This window comes from Paramacrobiotus metropolitanus, unplaced genomic scaffold (genome assembly GCF_019649055.1).
Source record: "Paramacrobiotus metropolitanus isolate TYO unplaced genomic scaffold, Prichtersi_v1.0 Parri_scaffold0000007, whole genome shotgun sequence".
Taxonomy (NCBI): Eukaryota; Metazoa; Tardigrada; class Eutardigrada; order Parachela; family Macrobiotidae; genus Paramacrobiotus; species Paramacrobiotus metropolitanus.
Genome location: NW_026570227.1, coordinates 8,216 through 24,663, shown reverse-complemented (window position 1 = coordinate 24,663; position 16,448 = coordinate 8,216). Strand labels below are relative to the sequence as shown.

Sequence of the window (16,448 nt, the reverse complement as noted above, 5' to 3'; positions counted from 1 at the left end):
TTACGTGGAAAACCGCACCACAATATCAGTAAATTAACAGCTACCAATCCCACGAAATTCCTTCACATAAAACAGCGAAGTCAACATTACAGCAATACTTCACATAACAAAACGGATCAGAAAATTATCTACAACGAACGCAACGAATCAGAATTTACAGGTTAAAAGCTAAATGAATAGAATAGTACATATTGCATATAATCGAAATGTACAACATTACCAGAGATAATTTCGTAACGAAAATTAGTAAAACAACAAATAAAAGGCGTTTCCAATAAAAAAATATAAAAACATGAAAAGATTATCATAAATTAACATACAAAATATCACAGACAAAATATTACATACAAAATACATACAAAATATTATTAATTTCAAATTATATACACTGACAAGAGTACCAAAGGATTACAGCTGTGTACCTGCAGATCGTCCTGGGATTCCTGTCGGAGTCGAAGATGGTGGCCGTGTTACCCGTTCTTTAGATTGATGCCCAGACCGCCGGCCCGCGTTAACAAGAGGAAGACGAAGCGGTCCTAGTCTTCGCGTGAGAAACGGTCGATCGCGGTCTTCATTCAGGCAGAGAAAACTGAATAAAATTATTGGACGACAAGTGGTGGTACTGTAGTAATTATTTTTATTACACAACTATGTAGTTTTACCTATTTATTGGCGTTTGATAGCATATGTGACACAATTATATGTCAAAAAATTCACGGAAAAATTGAATAAAGTTCCAATAAAAGCTAAAATGACTTCTTTGACGCGCACATTAGTCTTACCTAAAATTTTTTGCATAATAACGGGCAAAATCGGTCCGTCGAAATATTCTCGTACTCTTCATCATCCTGTGAGTCTGCCAGTCCAACGTCTCCCGTTTTCTCCCCGTCTACCGTCGCTTTCAGCGTGGCCTATCCCAAAATCCTCTTCGTTGCCCCGTCGTCTCTGCTCCTATCGTAATTCCCCATCGTCCGCTGTTGTGGCCCATAAATTCCACAGCACCGCGTCCATTACAGGCCCGCGTCTGTCACAGCCCCGCCGCTCCAGCTCTGCGTCCGTCACATCCCGCGCCCTCCGCAGCCCAGCTTCCTGCCATTCTCTCGGTCCCCCTCACTCCTCCCTCTCTGCAGGCTGCCCCTGCTCGTACCGTTACCTATCCCCACGTCCTCCGCAGCTCACTTTTCTGCTATTCTCTTGTACTCAACCGCCCCCCTCACCTCTGCCCTCACAGCACCTGTGGTGGTATCTAGCTATAGCGCCCCTGTTTGTACCGTTACCTATATGCGCTGCAAACCACACTGCGTACGATTATCGTCTGAGAATTTTATTTAGTTATTTACCGTCATTAAAGGAATTGCCACAAAATCACAAAGTACACAGTTTACAAGTAACAAATTACTAGAAATTCCTTTGCCATCCTATTTCATTTACCTAGTTTAATTTGGCTAGGCAAAAAACACTGGATATTGTCAAAATTGTTTTTTATGGTAAAGATCGTCGTCCAAGTCGGCCTTCCATTTGGCCGCCTGCTTCATTTCTTCATGCATCTGGGGCGTAATTTTAGAGGCAAAAAATGCCAATGGCACTAAAAAATGATTAAATTACCTAAAAGCTATAGAAATTAATAACAGCACTTACAATTTGCCTGCTGAGCGCTGCGACGCAAAAAACGCGATGGTGTCCGCATCCAGATTCAATCTGCGGATTTCTTCTGGAAGGTCGCTGTCCTCCGGAATGGTGGATGAAATCTCGTTGCTTTGCTGGCTGGCCATGTTGTTGGAAATCTTGAAGTTGCAGACTGGAGATGACTGACTGAATTCATTCTCACTAGCACAGACTTATGAGCTAGAAAAATCTTTAACTGTCAACACGATGGAACGTGATGTTCCATCACTTTCTATTGAACAATCGCATTGGAATGCATACGTTTTCGATTGCGATTCTCCCTAAAATACAATATCTCTAATTTTACGCTTAAACGTTAGAAAATTTAGCAGGTACCTATAAATATGAGTTGTATGTATTTGTAAATGAAGTGTAATGGTGATGTTTGTGATTTGGCTGGCCGTGCTATTGTGATATCATTTCCTTGTTTGGCGCGTCTGTTGAGCGTGTGTGCGTGTACATCTGTGGCCAGAAAAAGTTCCTGGCGGCACTACGCACATTTTTTCCGCACGAACTCTACCGTAAGTTCCTTGTCTAATTACTATTTACTAATTAACTTTTCTGACCTAATACTCCGAAGGCTTACACTGAATACTAATTGTTTTGTTGTACTCAGAGCAGAATTAGGATTTTTGTAATCCAGTAAACAGTTTCGGGACTTAAAAAGTTTGCCCTGGCTCTTTCGGAAAATTTTCAACACTGATCTAGACGAAATTTTTCTTTCTGCCTAAAATCAACTTTTAATCTTTTCACTCTCTGTTTCATACTGTAAGACTTATTAATTATTATTGAATATTATATTATAGCTACTTTATGAGTCCGAATGCAATTAATGACTGAAATTAATTATTTACAGGTTATTACCTGCGGGATAGCGATACTATTAGGAACACCATATAACCACACACAGCATTGCGTGAACGTCTACGACGGTACAGTTTACTATTCGGAACCAAATTATTCTGTGTTCCTAGCATAATATTAATATTGTTACATCCTAATTATTGCTATACCATTTTTTACCGCAATTTATTTTTAATATCATTAAAATGTCTTAATTGCAGATAATTTACCACAATTACAACGGACTACGACCATTTCAAGCGCCAAAGTAAATTTCACCTTAAATAATCGTTTGTAAAATATCTGAATAATTTAATATAATTTTAATGTATTATAGCAATTGATCAGTTATATCTGCTGTAATTATAAGTGTAAGCATTTGCAGGCTGACATCACGACTGTGCTAGCATCATCACAACGTAAGTCCATATGGCTGAGCAGAACCCAAAGGTCAAAGCGGAAAATGGAACCAACAGAGTAAGCTGATTTCGTAAAAATATTCAGTGAAGCAAAAGGTTTTTTAAAGCATAATTTATACTTTTCTCGATAATCGATTCCGGTTTTCAAAATTTATCAAGTATAATGCTGCTACTGAATAATATTCAATCTGCTGTACAACCAAATCAACCAAGTCTTGTATCTTTTTTACCTTGATTTTTATTTTGAAGTGTAAGCAAAATAAAAAATACAGTAAAATCAAAATTATTTATAGTTCAAAGACATCGATACTATTTAAGTCAATTAGCCGAATCACCAGTGATGTAGTGCCAGAGTTATTTGCAAAATGGAGCAGTAGAGAAAACACAAGCCAGCTCTCACAGCGCTTGCTGCGGCTTGTATAATTATTCTGGTAATAATAATTTTAGTAGGCGATATTATTCTGCCTATCGCAATAGCGATGATACAGCAACAACAACAGCAGCAGCAAATTGCTTAATAATAATCAATCAGGAACATTCTTATTTTTCGTCGTACCCGAATGGGAGCGTCGTCAAGTCTAGTATCCTTCGTTTATCATAGGTAACCTTAAAGCGCTTTACCTGGTCCACAGCATCAATTTCAAGGGTCCGTTTATTACGCCGTATCACGGAAGAATACCGTAAGGGGTACACTTGAGGTCCAGGGGTCGTCCAGAGTGAAGTGAAAGTATTTAAATTAAGTGTTTTTTTGATAGTTCGATTGAACGTGTCTGCGTTAACGGTGGTTCAATTATAAATCAAACCAAACTAAACCGTTTTTACTTACAAGTTTATTTGTGCGCGGAAAAAGCACTCCATTTGGACCTTTAATGCCCGTAAACTGCGTTCCTGGAGATAATCTCTTCGCTTGTAAAGAAACGGGTACAGGACGGTCTAAATAAATAAAGCTGTCTAACCATAAGGAAGCAAAGCCGCCAGCTTTCGGTAAAGTGGGCCACTAGGTAGGCATCACTGCACTGAACATACAAAATTCCGTTCTTTCAACTTTCATTTCATACCTGTTGACAAATATAGGTAATCAACCGATGCGTTATAGCCGTACACGACCGTTTTCATTTGCTCCTGAACATAAAAGGCGGCTGCTCCCGTTCTAAACTGATTTCGAATAAGGACAATTACGAGTATAAGCATTACTACTACTACGACTTCGCTCGTAAATTGGTCAAACTTACTGAACAGGTCAGTACTGTCATGGGTAGTGCTACCTATATCCTATAATCTACAATATGGGAAACATGGGGTGTCCTAAATAATAGCGTTTATTCATAAAAGGAAATAGCAGCATGGTCAGCGCTGTGAGTAGCATAATGGCTCACCTGCCTGTCGGGCACGTAACGATTCCACTGGCTTTCTCTGGCTGAAGCGTAGTTGAGTGGAGTTCATACGGGAAGGGTTGGCAAAACCCTTAGAATAGTCTGGGATATGGTGTGGAATGGGCCGATTCGCACAGCCCTGTTTGGGGACCACAGAGGCCATTGACTCCAGGGAAACGGCATCGGGATAATGGTTGGTTGCTTCCTGTGTCCATCCACAAGCAGAATAACCAGCATATGCGGCCGAATGCCACTGCTTTACGTCAGGAACCGACGGAAACCCTGTCGGCAACGGCGACCCAAATTCGGCTGGGGCAGAACCGCAGCCACCGCCAGGTTGGTACATTGTTCTAACCAGGAGCGCCATTTGTCATGGGTAGTGCTACCTATATCCTATAATCTACAATATGGGGAAACATGGGGTGTCCCTAAATAATAGCGTTTATTCATAAAGGAAATAAATGGGAGAAAAATACATAAAATGGATAAATCAAGATCAGAGACACTCCGATAATCCAGACCAAAATCCATTAACAAAGGGCACTTCCATAGCTAATCGTCATCATGGGCGGTTACAGAATACACCGTGACAGTACTTTGATCACCCACGTATTATGATTTTTCAATACCACTGAGATTTTAAAAGTAAGTTTTTCTCCTTCCACGTACTCACCTTTTTTCTCTTTGCCAAGACAGTACTGCATATGCTATGATAATCACCATTCTTATTACCATTACTTGTATGACAAGTAATAACCAACATGATCACCAGTCGAACAAACTTCACAGAAACCTCGGAATATCGCTTATGTTTACCTTACGTCGGACTTTCAGTTTTTTCATTATCACTTAAAATGCATTATGAAAATTAAAGGTGTAAGTTGGAAACTTGCAACACACTGTATCGGATAACAGAACATGTAATACACCGCATGAGAGGCTGGTGATCAATGTACTGAACCCGTACACTAACAGTAGTAGGTTTAACCAATCTACGAGCGAAGTCGTAGTACGGTATAACAGAACAGAAATCGTACCTACAAGAAACCGGTGATTATTATTTATTAATATGATCATCACTTGCCAGAAATTCATATCCATCCGGAGCGTTTAATCTCCACTCACAGCGTACAATGGGATCGAAATATGCCAGATATCGCGGTGTTAGCAGTAACCATTGTGAATCAGGCGCCAGATGAATTTCTCCACCACAGGTTTCTGATAAGTTACCATTACAATTATACGAGCACTTCGTAAGCATATTTCATTATCATTACTTTCGAACATTCTTTTTGGCGAAACTGATGACTAACCGGGTATTCTCTTAGGGGCAATGACGCTAAAGCAAAACCTGGGATTCGCAAATATTACATCCAGCACCAGAGTTACCGCTAACGCAAGGTACATTATGGTCCAGCGAGGCAGAAGGTTTTTTGGTCACGTAGCGTTTTCTCTGTGAGACAGCGCTTTGGATATATGTTATTATGTGCAGCAAAATATTATGCAAAATATTATTATATTATGTATGAATATTATTTTATATTAAATTATGCAGCAAAAAATTATGCTGACGCGAAAATGAAAACAAATCAAAAATATTTCTGGTACAAATGTTATGCACTAATAATTTGGCTTTCTTGGTACTGTATTTATGAACATGAACATGTCACATCCTTACAGTTGCCGATTGACTAAAAATCGCTGCTGATAACCGGCATGCGGTGGCTTTGTGACATCACTTTGAGTTTGCTCTTTTATCTAATCACTGATTTCAAGAACGTACAGTAGAAGTGCAGATGCGATACAGCATTTTGTCCATGGTTGTTACATATAGTAGAAGTAAAATTCTGGAGCATGCTACATGTAGCCGGGTTCAGTTCTTGAAGGGCATGTTATGACTTGGCGTGATAAGCCAACCCTCTACATATCTTGAACAAGCTGTGTGATGATAGGCTGATAGCTACAGATTCGAAATTCCTTACAATTAGATAAAAACTTTCCTAGATCATACGTGACGTGGCAGCACCAAAACCACTTGATGATAATAGCGCGGTGCTCAGCCAGTGCTTAATATTACATAGAGCTAAGTAATTATTTGATTAAATCGGTTTGTATCGCATTTTCTGGTCTCTGCTATGCAACGCAATGTACATAACAAAAGAAGTTGGTAAGGCGACCGCGGACCAAGGTTCGTATTATCTTATCATTCGTGGATCGCAGTGTGGCTGAGTGTGCTGCAGTATTGTGAGTGCTGTACTCGGATAATCATGAGCGGTGACCCACCATCTCGTCGACGGAAATCGACGTCTGCGGTTTTAGCTGTCGCCTCTGTGACAGTCGGCGTATTTGCGGTCGACATCGGGTCGATCCCGGAAATGTTAGTTAATGAAATGTCAGTGAGCCGTACTGAGCGAGTGAGCGAACGAGTGCCGTATATTCTATCTATAATGTGGCTGCACAATCGGCTACCGTCCAACCTTTGCGTGCTTCTTACATTCGGCTATTGGCAGGTGGCAAAAGAATTGAGCATACCGGTAGTGCAAAGTGACCCCAAATTAAAAAAAATCCTAGTGTTCTATTATATCGTAATGCGGGTAAGTGCACGGCTATTATTGATAACATCTGGTGTATTTGCCAGTTGCATACTCGGAAATGTAAAACACCATCGTGTTTACTTGAGCAGTTTTAACGTTCTGAATCACACGGTTTCCACTTTCAGCAGACACCAAAACATCAGTTTTAGAGCTGCCGAATGCGGAATCCATAGTGGCACAGCTATTTATAAAAAGAATTAGTATTGTAGAGCATGCAGAATACCGCGAATATTACTACCCCGGCAATGAACTCCGTCCACGGTTATCTTCCAACAAGAAAGGAACACTAAGACCAGGCCGGTGATGCTGCTCACGAGCAGGTAGATGCGATCAGCGGCGTAACGAGCTCAAAGGTTTGGGGTGGGCCACAAGTACTGGCTTTGGGGTAGGCCGTTCCCATAGACTCTAAGCTATAACTTTTCGTTTGGGGTGGGCCGTGGCCCCCAAATTATTAGGCTCGTTACGCCACTGGATGCGATGCATTTGCTGAACATTCGCTATAATCCCTTCGTGTCGTGCCATGCGTACATCCTCGAGGGTGGCTGGCACAAGGACATTGATTGTGGATGACATTATCGCACAAGGGCGGAAGTGGCCGAGTACAGCCTCAGGCCTTCCCTTGCCGTCGGAGACTGAGCCGTCAAGTAGTGGCGAGCTCGGGCTCGGGCTTTTTCTGAACAACTTCCGTAGAACGGAATGGTCTGGACAGGTACGGGAAGATATTTTCGGCACCGAGGCGTTTACGATGTTAATGGCAGAACTAACCGCTAGGACTAATCGGCCAACTGGATTCGGGCGTGGTGAACGGACCAGGAAACGATAAATGTATGCAGTTTCTTGGGGGGACAAGATCGATTGCGTAATTCCCAGGAGCCAGTAGAAATGCTGATACGAATCAAACTAACTAGGGATATTTTATGAGATTTGCTGCGTCCGCTTGTCATGGGCAGTACACACTGAGAAATTCAAGATAATCTGGACTTTCCTACGTTAAATGAAAGAGTCTTGGTAATCGAAACAATTTACAGTAAGAACTTACGCTCAAGTTGCCAAGAGAAGCTTTATCATAAATGCAACTAGTACTACCATTAACACAAAACTTCGACTGCGAAAATGTTAGAGTATAGCTGCCTTTTCTACCGCTATCCTTATACTCATTCGCATTACTCAGTACTCCTGGGACAGGATCGCACCGTCTGGCCGCTACAGCGCTTGAAAAAAGGCAAGATTTAATAGATGATCTCTCTGTTGCAGCAATACGGTAACGGTACAGAAACTCAAGGACCAACGCATCCTTGAGTTTTTGCGGTGTGCATATATTTAGTGAATTCACATTTGATTCATTATCTTCCTCTAAACGTTTCGTCAAGATTAATGTGTTTAGCACAAATATACGACTTTTGTCGGTACATCGCTACTCGTAGGTCGTTTTTACGTCGATATGCGCAACAGTTTTATATGTACGACTCTGCATGCGGTACAATTACGGAAGCATAACCGCCAGCAGAATTATATAAGTAGCAGTCTGTTCGTGCGCCTTGTCTGGCATTATCCACTGCTGATTTATTCGCATTAGAAGACCAACGCATCCTTGAGTTTTTGCGGTGTGCATATGTTTAGTGCATTCACATTTGATTCATTATCTTCAGTTCGATTGAGTGTAAAACCTTTAACTTTGCAGACATGCTTTCCTTTGTTCGTCACATAAGCATAAGATTTAGGAGCACAGATGGTGACCTCTGTGATGAATTCACCATCATTTAATTCGTTTGTCAAGTCCCCCATGTAGTTTCCCAATGGAACTTCCGGATCTCCTTGCCGATGAATCCACATTAAGGAATCAGTATCAAAATATATCAGGTTACGTCCAACTTGGGCCATATAATTGTATAAGTGAAGGCGGGCATGGGCAGTCGTGAACCTAATTCATCCAACCAATAAACATTTTGAGAAAAACGTATTTATTATATTAATTTGCACTTACGCCGCAAGGATAACATTAGTCTTTGGGTTAACTGGAATAAAGTCTTCCTTGGACTTGTAAGCAACTTGAATTACGGTGTCACTGAAGAATTCGATATTGTGAATTTCCAACGCATCATTTAATAAAAGTTCATAAAAATCTTTGGGCTCGGAAATAAACTGTGTAGACAATCTGTCCTCGCGCATCCCGAGTCGACCCCCAAAAACTATAAAGAGAATAGAAACATTAAGCAATTTCAACTAATGTATCCTAAGGAAATTGAAGACTTACTTGTTTAAAATAACTTTGCAAGGGCGCGAAACCCCAAGTTTTTTCCACTTTCTCGGCGTCAATAGATACACCTTCTCGAAGTAAAATTCTTCCATATACAGCTTTCTCTCTTCGGTTTTAACATTAGAGGGCCAGCCGCTGGCCTCCGTTTTAATTTCAAGAAATGCTGGATGTACTCTTTAAATAAGCCTTCGCGAGAACTCGGAAAATGCCAAATTTCGTAGACTTTATCACCGTATATCCCAGGGATAGTGCCTTAATGATTTCCACAGAGCACCAGACGCCCGTAAGTGATCTTTCGGCGTCTGTGTGATGACAGCTAAATTTTGCTGCGTCTCAGCACATAGCCGGCATAGCGGAAAGTTAATTTTTCAGTACGATAGGGCAGAACTGGTAACCATAGACATTTGGGCGGTAGAATCGTCAGGTAAAATAGTCCGAAGTAATTTTCCAAATTTGCATCAAAGTCCGCAGTAATTCGCACGTGTGGGCCAACTGGATATCTCTTCCATGAATTTACAAAGGGATATTCGAAATGACATCGGCAAACCTAAAAACACCTATCAATAAAATCAAGATTATAATCCTTTCTTAACTAATTGTACCGTATTTGTTCTCCGGCTCGCATTTATAATGCAACCGTGTCCCGTTGGTCCGGCCTCCATATAGAGCATCGCGGGGTTGAAGAGGTGCGTGAACATGAATATCTTTTAGTGTTTCACGAAAATCCTCATCCTCTGCCAATTTCTGGTCGTACTCGCTTTCCCAAATTTTAATAACAGAGTATCCCATTTGCTCAAGGGCGATTTCTCGCTGGACGGTTGCCGCATGCAAATTCTCCATCGTTTGCTTGAGATGAGGATTTACAAATGTGCGTCTTGTGGTTGCGGGATTGCCGTGCCAGTAGTCGCCATAGAATTCGTAAATAATTTCCGCTTCTTCGTCATAACCGTCCACGTAATATTTTCCAATCTTCTGTTCTCTTGCAAGTGCTTTGCCTTCCGTCATTTCAATGTAGCACAACCATTTACCACATTTGACTGACTGCGTGCGCTGACTAGGGTTTTCACAATTGCAATAAGGTTTTTTCCAGTATCCGTGCGCCAGAAAAAATGGCATATACCCGCAATTGTTAGCGCTGAAGTAAATGGGCAAAGCCCACCTGAAATACCCATGAACAACTTTCGGAATTCTTGAGAGCAAACGCGTAAGGTGCTAACATCTTGCAGTATTTGACGAGCTCCTCGTTGACATTGTACTTTCCTTTCTTTTTCTGCGATCTTTCGATAAAATCCTTTGATAAAGTCTTTTCTTTCTTTGTTATTCATCAAGCTGTAATTGAATTCCTCCCTCTTAGGATAGGGATAATTTTGCCAAAATTTTCTGGGCGATTGACGGGATGAGGGAATTTACCTTTTTGCTCTGTCGCTCCGAACGCTTGAGCCCAAGCGTCTAACGATTGGGGATTGTAATTCAAAGTATCACGAAATTTTATGCCAAATTCAGGAACATCTAGTTGCATAATTTTTGAGCCGTTCATTATCAGCTTTGGAACTATCCCATTTCTTAGTAACCATTTCAGAACAAAAAAACCGTCGAACGCTCGAAGATTATGGGCCAAGACGTAGAAGTTTTAAATAATCCGGAAAATAAAAACTGCAAAATTCTGTTGTTATATCCCGGCCAATATCGCACGAGTCAGCAGGAAAATCCATTCCTGGCCGTTGTCGTTTTGAAGAACGGCCAGGTTCGGAATAAAATTGCCCGTTTCCGGACACGGGTATGTCTCAAAATCGAAATAGAGAAACTGGGCCTGTTCGTGCTTTTCGAGATCTCGGTCCGTCAGGACTTCGGGCTCAATGTAGCAGACGTGGTCATTTGATACGTGTTCTTTGCACACCGAGCAAAAAATCTCACCGCACACGTGGTCCGTGGTACGAAAAACTCTGGAGACAAATGATTGGCAAGATGGACAGACAAATAACGTTTGACATACCGTAATCCCGTTTTCTCCCGAGCCAGCAGCGCGATGATGATTGAAACACTCCTCACCGTAAAATGTTCGGCAGCAGTCCGAACAGTATATTCTTCTTCTCAGGATTACATTCAAATCGCAGGCATTGTTTGCAACGGTATTGGCATCGATGGCGATTTTTATGATCGTATCCGCGATTGCAACGGTCGCACCAGTACGATGTTTTGAACCAAGCCGGCAGGCTTTTCAAGACATCAAAATGGTTACTATGATGTAGCAAACGAATCTTTTTTCGGCATATTCGCCGGCATAGACGATCGTATTGAGGTGGTCGACACTCGTTATCAGGATTTGGTAGTCCGGTAAGGCCAGTTGAAACTGTTGAACGTCTTCCAAAGTATATTGTCGAAGATCCAGTCCTGCGTTAGCAATGAGTTCTTTAGCCATTTTGTCTGCAGCGTTCTGTCGGAAGCCGTACAGAGTTTTTAGTGTGATACAAGCGTTCGTACAGCGGTATATTGTCATCTGCGAGGGCCTTAGCTATAACAAGCGCACGAGCCAAACAGAGGTTATCTGAATTACGAACAGGTATTACGCTCCTCATGGTCTCCAGCTTTTTGCGCAATAATAAAGGAACATCGTATCGACAGGATCCAGCGGGAAGGTTGGAATGGTGGATTTCCAGCTCAAAAGAATCATCCAGTACAAATTCTTGATTGGAATTGAGTACGCGGGAAACTTCTTTCATCAATCGCGCAACGGTTAGCTGATCACGACGAATGAAAGGTGTGAATAGGGTACGAGAGGTGACGGCTATGCAACTTGATTCTTACCCGCTCGTGATCTGGGATGTCAGTAAGGATTTCATTTAAAATTTCGTTCAAAATGGCTGTTATGACATCGGGAATCTCAGCAAAAGGAATATGACTGAGGCGATGAACTTTGCACGCAAATCTTTTACACGTCATCTGATAACGGCGATTGTAAAATCGTTTATCGGTTTCAACACGAAAAGTTCTTTATATGAAGCGGGTCTTCGGTAACATCGTCATCATCAACAGCATTAGTATCGTTATCATTATTAGAATCAACTGAATCCAGCGTCAGCAGCTATGCGAGGCATTTTGCAAGCAGAAAGGTCACAGCAACTGGTTCTTAATGACAGAAAAGTGTTCCTGACACTGCTTCACAAATTCTAACTCATCTGACTTTATATCAACACAATTTTTTATGGTATCGCCAGATCTGATACGTACAGACATGGCTGAGTCATCAGAGGCAGTCGTAGTACGGTTTTCATGAACAAAAGCTGCTTGGGTATTGGACGTGGTGTCGATAATGCACCAAGATAGGGTTTCGGATGCGCATTGGCGGTGGAGGCGGAGACTGTTTTCTGGCGGTACTTTGCAAAAGCAGGCGTATTGGTCCATTCTACAATCTTTTCCAGAATATCCATTCCGACAACCAGTTCATTGCACCGCGTATTTTTTATGGCGGGCAATAACGAACTGTACGTTGGATTTTTATGCAACCGGTAAAAGCCATGAAAGGATTATTGGATCCTTTTCTGACAAAGATGCTATACGCATCGCGGTACTGTGAATAACTTCGGAAGGTCCGGTCGTCCCGTTTATCAGTAAAGGTCTGGTAGAGCCAGTCCACGGATTCAGCGTTTGCTAATCTGATACGCTTGGCAGGTGGCACGAGATGCTGGTCCCCAGAATCCGCTGGCGCTGCAGTAACAGTATCTACAAAATAAATAATGTAAATAATCAAAAAAGAGTTAAGGATCAGGATAAGAAACTTACTTTTGACGATGATGGAAGTGCAGGTACTGGGTCCAGCAACTTCAGCAGTCGGAGATGTAGTGACAACAGAGAACGGAACGGAAAGCGGTGCTGTTGAAACCGACAGCGACTGATCTGTGATGGGTAATGGATCGGGAAGTTGTTGATCACCAGGTGAGCTGTAGGTTGCTGCAGAGTGTTATGTGGCGACAGAATAATGTAGAGATGGCGCTGCTTGTAGTATTCGTAGCGGGCAATATATCCTTGCACTGGATCAATGCCTGCAATATATATATACCTTTGGAAAATAAGTTGCAATAACAAACAAAGCATAAGACTCGCTTTTAAGTCTTCCAGGCGGCCATATAATGGTGTTAAACGGAATATCTGGTCACCCTGCAACATGAAAATGAAACTTGAGGCGTATGTTGTTGCTGCTGCTGGCACAGAAATAAAAATTGTGTAGATACCGTGGTGGCAGATTTCCGCACCAGTTGCTTCATCTATAAAATTAAAGAGTTTCTCAGCTATAAATTAAGTGAACGAGATGATAAAAACTTTTAACCTTTAAAATCGGCTGAATGGGTGGTGGAGACCACGGACTTGATTGAAGGTGTAGTTCTGGCTGTTGCTGTTGTTGCTGTTGTTGTTGTTGTTGCGTAACTACAACAAATTTATATTTCAACAACTGTACAAAAATTTTGCGTTTAATTATACCCAAAGTACTTGTTGTCGGAGTCGTAAGAACATTATAGTCCTGCAGCTGAATTTCCAGGTCACTTAAAACTTTATCCCAAAGAGCTTCGCCATCAAACGCATTAAGATCATCCATTATCCATTACGTTTAAAGAATCAACAACGAATGAAAGCAAGTAGAGAAAAAAGGAAAGCAGAATAAAACTATTACAGTTATATAGTATCAGCAGAATGCAACTGCTACATTTTGCAGTGCAACATTTTGTCACACAATTTTCAGAACAGCAAAATGTATCAAGTAAAATAAAGTGACGTGACGGCTTCAACAGGCTGACGGCAGTACGGGCAGAGGCTTCCTCGGTCTAGGGTCGCTTTGGCGCACTGTCCGCACATGACCAAATGCTTACACGGACTGATCAGCGTGTTGGCATACCGCGACAGACAGATTTTACATTTCAACTGCTCAACGGTGCGGGCATCGTCTCCGACAGTACTTCGGTGGCATAGTGCAAAAAATGCTTTTGCTCAAAATCGGCGTTGTGGAACTCCACCGCTTCTTCCAATTCCTCCAAAAATAGAAACGGCCCTTCTTCTTGGCCTTAGCGGCATCAATTTGGTCTTGACTGAAGCCAACGAGCCGTGCTTTGTTTTCCAAAACTGTCATACCTACATATTATTATTATTATTAAAAATAAAAGTAACAAACAGATGAAACCCACCTTGTATTCCAATGTCGGTAACAGGGGACTTGCAAGCTCGTATAACATCGTTGATGAACCGTTTGCCTTTACATTCATCAGATATGCACAGGCTGGTGATTGGCGGGCATGTTCAATCCATGGTTCCAGATCCAGCGGCAATCCAGAAATGAAGACATAGCAGTAAAAACAGCGTACAGCATCCGGGCATACCGAAACTCCCGGCACAGTAAGACCTGCGTAATAATAAAAAACCCATTGTCCTGTAAACAACGGGCGACCGGAAGCGCGAAGCGCTCCGGTCGACGTTGTTACGTCCGACACATTAGCCAAATGTGTCGGCGAGCAACGGGGCCCCACCCCTTCTTCTTGGTTTAACTGTTCGACCAGCAATCGTGAGTTGTTGTTTTTCTGTCAACTTGATAGCCAAAAGAATGTTTTGTTGTAAAGCTCACCGCAGTTGTAGAATCCAGCTTCGGCCAGCTTGTACACCAAGTGTTTTTTCTTCGGGCCACGGTCTGTCGTCAAAGGAAAACGCCCGCGCATACATGGTGTTATACTTTGCGCAGTCGGGATTGTTTGGTGGTGAGCGGTTGTACTTAATGTTGTCCTTATCGTAATCCATCCGCAGCCCGTTGCATTCCACCCACATCTGTGGGAAGTTATCTTTAACTGCTTTGCCAAAGCATGGATTCTTGCACGGTGTTCGATAGATGCCCGTTAGACATGTCCCTCAATCTCACAGCAGTAAACACAACGGATCTGGTGCTGGATCCCCGTGCAGTACCAGCCCAGTTCGGCGTACTCTTTCGCCACTTCGAGGGTAATTTACCCCCACAACCACGAAATGTTTCAATGCGATTCTCAACACTTTCGGCTGGATAGCGCGGATCCCCACGAGGGCCAAAAGCACTTGCAAAACCGTCCATTGTTCTGTTAGCGTGTAGCCGTGCGTGCGTGCGTGTGTGCTCTGCTCTACGGTTTATAAAGCCCAGTGTGAACAACAAAATGCTGAGCAACAAATTGCTGAACCGGATTTTGTGGTCAGGGTGTTTAGTGTATTTGATTATTATAAATACAGGCTTCTAATTCCAACTCGTTTTCATTATTCTTCCTGACACTTTTAGTTAGTCTACCTTTTCTTCTGATATACCATGACTAGTCTGCCTCCTTCCAAACGCGGTTTCGTACCCGATAAAACTGATCTTGTCGGGAAGCAAAGCGCAAGTTTACGAGCGGAAAAGATCGCTTTCCACTATGAAGGATTCCCTACCATGAAGTTCGGGTACGACAAGTTCATCTGCACCCGCATCAACAGTGACACCCAGGCCTTGGAGTTCATAATTGGCGACTTTACGACTGCCAGTCCTCCTGGACCAGATGCGAAATGGACGCTGGGAGAGAAACACATTTTTCTCACCAACGACCAGTTCATGCGCCTCGTTGGACTCATCTACAACAACATTACGACTTTAATCCGGGATCCACAGCTAACCAGCGGTAACCTGTCCACCCTGTTTCACCTCGGAAACGACGTCTATTTTGTGTGGTCAAGCTATGACAGTGTAGCGCTGGCCAATATCCGCCAGTTCTGCAAGAGAGGCAACGGCGACATGCAGGCCACCAAGAATGGTGTTTCTTTTGGGATAAAATCGTTTGAATCACTTCGTACCACCATCCAAGACCTGTCAATGTTCAAGGACATCAATGCTTTGTTGAAAGCACGTGGCTCGCTAGTGATTCACAACGAACCAACGGCAGCGGATTTTCAAGCCTGTTGGCTGGCCTACCGTTCACCATGTATGGTATGTGGCTTGACCGTCTGCACGAGAACTGTGCACGTTGCGGGAAATGGTCACGTTGTTTACACAACCAACTGTTCGTGAAGCCAGCCATGCCTGTGAATGGGGATTGGGTACACTGAATCTAACGGATGAAATGATGAACGACATCATTACTGAGCTTGGAAATGGCAAACGTCTCATTGGCATGATGTTGTTACTGCGTCCTTGGGGCCAGCTTACCGGATTTGACGACATTTTGGGTTTTAACGCCAAACAGTTTTGGACCAGCATAAGGATACCCTGTGGGAGTCTGTCAAGCGTATTGCTATGGAGAAGCTGAAGATTACGGAGATTGGAGAC

At 42.5% G+C, this 16,448-nt stretch overlaps 1 protein-coding gene and 1 long non-coding RNA gene across 2 annotated transcripts; both read right to left on the bottom strand.

Moving 5' to 3' along the window:
* Positions 1 to 1,356: 1,356 nt before the first annotated feature.
* On the bottom strand, positions 1,357 to 10,156 carry LOC129582370 (uncharacterized). Its single transcript, XM_055473882.1, has 6 exons — positions 9,754 to 10,156; positions 8,879 to 9,083; positions 8,569 to 8,815; positions 3,549 to 3,713; positions 1,639 to 1,784; positions 1,357 to 1,585 (listed from the first exon to the last, which is right to left on the bottom strand). The coding sequence occupies exons 1-6, from the start codon at positions 10,154 to 10,156 to the stop codon at positions 1,561 to 1,563; spliced, it is 1,191 nt and encodes a 396-aa protein (XP_055329857.1). The 3' UTR covers positions 1,357 to 1,560.
* Positions 4,392 to 5,924, bottom strand: LOC129582240 (uncharacterized). Its single transcript, XR_008689606.1, has 3 exons — positions 5,614 to 5,924; positions 4,974 to 5,518; positions 4,392 to 4,700 (listed from the first exon to the last, which is right to left on the bottom strand). It is a non-coding gene; the product is annotated as an uncharacterized LOC129582240 (long non-coding RNA).
* Positions 10,157 to 16,448: the final 6,292 nt, after the last annotated feature.